At 42.1% G+C, this 7,629-nt stretch overlaps 1 protein-coding gene across 1 annotated transcript; it reads left to right on the forward strand.

Annotated features, from left to right (window-relative positions):
* The first annotated feature begins 401 nt into the window (after positions 1 to 401).
* Positions 402 to 2,079, forward strand: LOC124465543 (C-X-C chemokine receptor type 4-like). The gene is given in 6 exon segments (XM_047017381.1): positions 402 to 416; positions 748 to 812; positions 814 to 924; positions 1,178 to 1,464; positions 1,611 to 1,778; positions 1,781 to 2,079. Coding segments are annotated over 6 exon segments (945 nt in total).
* The last annotated feature ends 5,550 nt before the right edge of the window (positions 2,080 to 7,629 follow it).

Below are 7,629 nucleotides of genomic sequence, written 5' to 3' on the forward strand. Positions count from 1 at the left end.
CCTCCAACCGAGACGAGGGGGAAGGGCACTCATTTCCTCCAACCGAGACAAGGGGGGAAGGGTGCTCATTCTTCCGAGACGAGGGGGGAGGGCGCTCATTCATCCAACCGAGATGAGGAAGTCTATTTCTCCAACCGAGACAAGGAAGTGTTTTCCTCCAACCAAGACAAGGAAGTATATTCCTCCAACCGAGACGAGGAAGTCTATTTCTCCAACCAAGACAAGGAAGTGTATTCCTCCAACCAAGACAAGGAAGTGTATTCCTCCAACCGAGACTTATATGGGCTCTTAGAATGAGATTCCAGTGAAATGAAGGGGTGAAGGAGAGGTATTAAACTCCACTGAAGGGAGAATTGTACTCAGCTCCGCAGAGGAGACAGAGACCCAGGCTTCGCTTGATTATGTCCTACTATGAGGTATGCGGCAAGGTCTTATTCAGCTTTGTTGTTGTATTTACGTATCTATGATCTGTAGGTGTACATTGAAAGTCATTTTACAACTGCTCCAATGGAAGGTCCCACAGTCACAATGTGGCAGGTCTGTCTAGTTCTTTGGGGTCTTTGAAATCTATCTTTAGATAAAGGATATTTATAAAAAAGGATAAAGGCTCATTAAAGGCTAGAATGTTGGTCTCAGCAAATAGAAAAAGGATTGTGAAATAATAAAAAATATGTCACTTCATCTACTAGTGTCTTTCTATGTATCTCATGACTGTTGCCGTCTCTCTCTCTCCGTCCCTCCCTACAGCATATTGTGTTTGACTATGACATAAACTACACTGGTTCTGGCGACTTGGGGGTGGCCCTGGAGGATCCGTCTGACCCCTGACCTTCAGAGAGTGTTCCTTCCTGTGGTCTACGGCTTCATCTTTGTCCTGGGCATCACTGGGAACGGCCTGGTATTGATGGTGCTTGGCTGCCAGCGCAGCTGAGGATACAGATGGATGAGGATGATGAAGAAGACGATGAAAAAGATGAGATTAGTTTAGTTTTTTAGTAAGTTTAGTTAGACTTTGTACATTCTATTTTTTTTATTTAAGATCCGTACATCCGTTTATTGTATGCACCTTACTGCCACAGTAAATTCCTTTGTTTGTGTGAACACATTACATGGTGAATAAAATTAATTCTGATTCTGATGTAGAAGATGACACACAGAAGGATTATCTGATTGTCTCCAGGTCCAAACTGAGTCTGACAGACCGCTACCGGCTGCACCTCTCTGCTGCCGATCTTCTCTTTGTGCTGGTGCTCCCGTTCTGGGCAGCGGATGCCGCGGTGACGGACTGGCGTTTCGGATTAGGCACCTGTGAGGCCATGCACGTCATCTACACGGTCAACCTGTATAGGAGTGTGCTCATCCTGGCCTTCATCAGTCTGAACCGCTACCTAGCAGTGGTCAAAGCAACAGACACTCACGCCTCACGCACGAGGCAGCTACTGGCACGTAGACTGGTGTATGTAGGTGAGGTATGTCTCTAGCCTCATCCCTTATCTCTCTTGTGCCCATGCCTCAGATGTACAGAGGTACATCTTCACTTGTATTGTCCATATCCTGATCTAACCACCAAATCTCCTCTTTGTCTCCCTTACCCCCCTCTCCTTTTCCAGGATCCTGGTTGCCTGTGGCTCTCTTGGCAGTGTCAGACATAGTGTTTGCCAGGACTTGGGAAGCAGGAAATGGGGTGATTGTAAGCCAGCGCTTATACCCAACTGACAACGCTCCTCTCTGGGTGTCGTTGTTCCACCTGCAGCTGGTGTTGGTGGGTTTGGTGGCACCTGGCCGTATGGTGCTGGCATCACTGTGAATGTCCTCATGCGCCTAGAGGTCCTTCCCAGAGGCTGTAGTCTGGAGGTGGTGCTGGGTGTGTGGCTAGCGGTGGCTGAACCAATGGCATTTGCCCACTGTTGTCTAAACCCAGTGCTGTATGCCTTCCTGGGGGCGGACTTCCAGAGGTCCACCAGGCAGGCGGACGCGACGCTTGGTAGCGTTGTCTCCAGTCTGAAGATTCCACCTCCTAGACGCCCAGGAACCTCTACTACCACAGAGTCTGAGTCATTTAATCTACACTCCAGCTAACAGAATATGGGTGTGGATGTAGGTGTGGGTTAGCCTGGTCCTAACCAGACTCTCGTACATTTCATTTGTTCAGAGAGTCTGGCCTCGCTCCATTGACAAGCGTTGACTTCCTTGTAGGCGGGTACTGTGTTGAAGTAAAAAAGTATTGGATCTGCCCAGAGCCACTCTAATCTGCCATAACCAATCGCCAGCGTTCGCCTTAGCCAATTCCTTCACCACTACTGTAACAGAGCTAGCTGCCATAGCTGGAAAATCAAACTGTTCCCAAACCCGTGGGGAGGAGGGCCACAACATCATGGCCACCAACAAAACTCAGCAAAACTTGTTCTTGCTCCGGCTTTAGCTTTTGGATATTCGGCAGCTTTGCCACAACGGACCGAATGGCTTCGCTCGCATCTTTCTCCGCCGCCATTACGGAACTACAACACAAACTATCAACGTCATCATTCTCAGCCACTGCCTCTGTTCGCTGATTGACCGGTTAAAAATTAACCTGCAAAATCTGACTTACGTACTGAATGGCCAAACCGAGTACAGAAGCAAGATCAAAATTGAGCGGAAGTACGTAGGACGGCAGAGCTAAGCTAGGTGTGGGTTGGATGCGGGTGTAAATGCTTTGTCCTGTATATGAGTAGAGGGTAGTCTGCTGATCCATGACTTTGTCCCTTGTCTGAAAGATAAACTTTTCTGTAAATATGGTTTGTGGGTCACTGTTGTTGTTGTTTTTAAGTTTGTTTATATACAGTAACATTTTGAATTAAATGTTCTCAGTTTTTGTGTACTCTTCCTGTCTCTCAGAGTTGTCAGTGTGTGTGTGTGTTAGTTCTAACTGAACTGGTTAGTTCAGTTAGTGCAGGGGGGTATTCCAAGTAGCGGGTTTAGTGAAAACTTTGAGTTGTTTAACCCTGAAAAGAGGCATACTCCGAGTTCCACGTTCCAGAAAGAGAGGTAACGAAACCTTTTGGTAAGTTTCCATGCTAACTTACTCCTTGGAACTAACCTGCTCGCTAGCAGGTTTTCCATGCCAAACTCTGCGTTTCTACCGATCCCCTCCCACTTTCTTAGACTGGCAGACACGGCATATAATTTCCTGGTTCACCCGAGCGATCTCGAACCAAATTTAATTCGCTTAGTTAAACGCCGGGAGACGATTTTAAGACTGCGGTTTGATGTACTTTAATTCCCTGATGAATACCTAAGTTAACGTTAACGTTTCCCATCACAATCTGTAATTTATTTTAGCAACATTCTCAGCCCTTGGGTCTTCATCGATAGTGTTACTCGCCATGGATTTGCACTCAGAATTTATCACATGCCTTTTGTGTACAGTGTATTAACATTAACCAAATAATGCCAATACCAATGGAATTACGGTTATTTGACTCTTTGGGTTAAATCAGAGCAAGAATGGTCAAACAACTATCACACATGCACTGCCTTATATAAACTTTAGATCAAATGGCATTCTATAAGGTCAATCAATCAATGTAGCAAACTCTGTGATTGGCTAACTCAACCTAGTGACAGCTTGAAACAATACATCTCCAGTGTGTTCCAAAGTTCTTTGATGTCACAGCTCTCTCCAGAGCAGTAGATAATAAAGCCACAGGGGTTGACCAGTCAAATGGTCAACTGTCCTTTGTGTGACCATCTTCAAACAATACTTTTAATTAACACAAACAGTGAAACAGGACACAGTCCTTCTAGCCAAAGTTCAGAGCAGCTGTATCATTGACCCCTTACAGTAACCAGAGGACAGAAGGCCATATAAGATGCTTCACCCATCCCCCAGGGCAAGCTGCCCACAGAACCATCAGCACCTCACATTCCTTTGAACTCAATTATCTTCCCTTCCTGTCTCTTACCAATGAACATAGAAGATTATAGATTTCATACACATATATCTATGCATATGACAAAAAGTTCCACTACAGTAACTCCATATTTTACCATAAGAGAGGTGGGGCAGGTGGATAGCCTTACAAAATTAGCCTTTATTCTTCTGCCCTATGTACAACATCTCTTGGTCAAAATAGAAATTCAGCAAATTCAACAATTAATATTAATGTAGGTTATTGTTCCTACAATTAACATCACCTGTGACCATGCATCCTCCCGTAACTGGTGTTCCAGTAAATCTGTTTGGAGATTAGCCTTTCTCTTGGTCAGTTTTTGGCACTTTCTTCTCGAGGTGCAATTTGTACAACTCATTTACTTGTAACTGGGTATACATGAGATTACATTAGCTACATCTCACAGTTCCACATGCAAAATTCACTTGCCATTAAATGAACATCTCACTGTATACAGCATGCTTTGTTCCACAGGATCAGAATGTGCAATTTTTTTAAAATTAATTATTCTCACAATGTCAGTGTAACTGACAATTCCGCACAAGCCTGTAAATAAAAGTAGATGGGGAGAGAACTACCACCATACATAATTCTCTGCATCCATTTCTGCGGCAGCAGTCAATGTCTCTTCGTCATCTTAATCATCAACATCTTTTGATGAAAAGCATTCTGTTGGGGGAAACTGCTACTACAAATTAAAATAGGCACCAATTGATAATTACTTAGTATCATGTCGAATATGATTAAAACTAAGGTGACGTCGAGGCTATAGCCTTAGAAAAATATGCGTTACCTGTTCGTAGTATGTTTTTACATTTAATACAACATTGATCACTTTCTCCTGTAATATTAACAGACAGTGTGGTTAAATGTTCAATATATGGACTGGCTATTGCCTTCAAATGTATGCATTGACTCGGCAGCAATTGTCTCCTACGCCACTTGTATACGTTGCTACAGCCGTGTTGTTTTTTTCCTGGAATATATGCTCGACCATAAACATGAAATAAAACTTGTATCTGAAGTTTGGTGGAGTATGCAACGTTTTTTGTCGCCGTGTGCCATGGTGGATCCTAGTATCGGAGCTCCATTGATGTTGGCTTTTAATAGTTCTCATGCCCGCGCTTAACTCTGAGTTGACGTACTCCGAGATGAGTAAACAAATTCATATCAGCTTTTCTGGAACCGAATTTTCGGAGTTTCCCATGTTAGAGTAACTCAACTCAGAGTTCAGGGTTAATCTCAGAGATTGTTAAACCCGCTACCTGGAATACCCCCCTGGTAGTCTTGGATGTGTCTATATTACTGTCATCATCAACACACACCCAACTACGACTCAACTTTGACTCATGGTGGTTTCTGAACAAACGCATGTCAAAAGCACTGAAACATTATATTGAGAATGAAACTAGGTTTCAGATTAGTGGCGTGGATCAGGTGTATGCTTCCTCCTCCTCCTCATTTTAGAATAAACAAGGAGTAAAACACATGATTACAATGTCACATTAGTGGCTGTGTTGTAATACACAGCGCGGACACGGCAGGGGGCGGATCACAAGGACCCTGAAGACAGCGAGAGGGTGAAGTAAAAGGCAACGCAGACAACGCTTGTGGGTCAAAACGACCCCGATACCACCGTAGGATAAAGAAAATGTTTCACTTTATTTTTCTTATCATGAAAAGTTGTCACAACATAGCTGTGGGTCAAAACGACCCGAAGGGAGCACAAGGGTTAAAGTAATTGGATTGTGTGGGGAGGATTTGACAAGTGTGATGACTGTACTCCTCCACAAATACCATGGGCTTGGACATGGAGTTGGATCAGTTACTATTCACTTTGACTTGATGGGTGTGTCCTGTGAAGAATGAATGGCACTATGCAATGGTGAAGGGCTATAACCTAGGGTTGATTGTAACTGGTGTTGGTAAACACATGTAGTAGGGCAGGATAGAGGAACTGGGCACAAGGTACTGGTTTGGTCCCTGGTTAGTCCCCAAAAATGTTGCAGAATCACCAGAAAATATAAGTTGGCATTGCATGAAGGCCCAATTGGAAAATAAGTCATAGGATATTTACAATTGTAGTAGGCCAATAGATCTGTTCAGGGGGTGTAATTTGTTGGATATAAAAGGTGTAACACAGACAAAGGAAATCAGATTTTCCTGGGAACGCTCTCGTTGCTGCTCCGTGCTGTTTTTGGACTTGAAGAAGTTGAATTCAACTTGATGTTGAATTTGGGCATAGAATATGATCAGAACTTTGAAAAAAGTTTCCACAACAGTGCCTCTGTCAGTTGTGTGTCTATGTAAACTGCAAAGGTAGCTCACAATACCTCAACTTGCTCACTATGATTGCCTCAATGCACTTAATATATATTAAAGAAACTTGGGATCATCAAAGATGTATTAATTAAGTATCAACTAGCAAACTCGGTCAACATGTGCCTCCAGTTTGGTGTGTGTGTCTTTTACCAAAGAACCTGCTGCTATGTCGTCAAGATTGTAGGCCTACAGATCACAGAACAAACAAAAAAAAGCTAGTCATTGCTGTCCTCTGGTGTTCGGAAGGAATAACACCCCCAATCGTTTCACATCTCTCCCCTTATCTCTCTTTTTCACTTGTGCCAGTATGCAGAATACGGCCGATCAAACAAACGAGTAAATGGCTCGTTATACCATTTGTGTTATATGATTATTCCGTTATTCCAAAACGAAACAAAACAACGGAAACCAAGTCTTCCCCTATAATCTGGTTCTGACATCCAAAATGGACAAAACAATATTGCAAGACTGTTTTTAATTTTTTGCAGATACCAGCATAAAGGATATGGAATAATCAAACAAACGAGTAACTGGCTCGTCATACCATTTGTGTTATATGGTTATTCAGGGATGCAAACACATGTATGGTCAAGAAAGAGAGAGGTAATTGAAGCCCCATTGAAGACCAATTGTATACCCCGATATTCAAGGCGAGTAAAGTACGAAGTAAACACTCACGTGCATTTTGGTGAGCCAGTGTCAGTGGTCGACTGGGCTTCAAATGTACGGAAAAAAAGTTAAACAGATGGCTAATTCAGGTATTCTCCAAAGAAACATTGCAATATTCCACTTTAACGAACATATTTGTTATATTACTGCGCTGCTATTAGTCATCAGAGCAAGTTAACAGTTAAGTGATGATGAAATGTGCAGAACATTGTTCAAATAAATGTACAGTATTGTTTTATGTGTGTGTAGCCTAAACACATAAGAATGACATGAATCAATGACATACGTAATTATAATTAGCCAAGAGTAGGTATACCACATCAGTAACACTTATCAATACATATTGACATCTCTGGACACTTGGAAAACAAACCTCATTAGTATAACCCTTACGGAAAGAAAATATATTTACCAATATATGATGTGAAATACATTTTAATATATTGTAATATATTATTTTCCATTACATAGACCAATATATTATATATGGAAATACATGGGATATATATTACAGAATACAGCAATGATTGCCGTTTTCCATATATTGCAATATATGGAACATGAGTATATAATATGTGGTTATATACCCCCAAATATATGCAATTACGTATTCTTAAATAACCACCATAATGTATTCCGCTTTATATGGGAAAATGTATGGGTAATATATGTAAAGATATAGTGTCACATGTATGCTTCATATATG

The sequence above is a fragment of the Hypomesus transpacificus genome, unplaced genomic scaffold (genome assembly GCF_021917145.1).
Source record: "Hypomesus transpacificus isolate Combined female unplaced genomic scaffold, fHypTra1 scaffold_55, whole genome shotgun sequence".
In the NCBI taxonomy this organism is placed as follows: Eukaryota; Metazoa; Chordata; class Actinopteri; order Osmeriformes; family Osmeridae; genus Hypomesus; species Hypomesus transpacificus.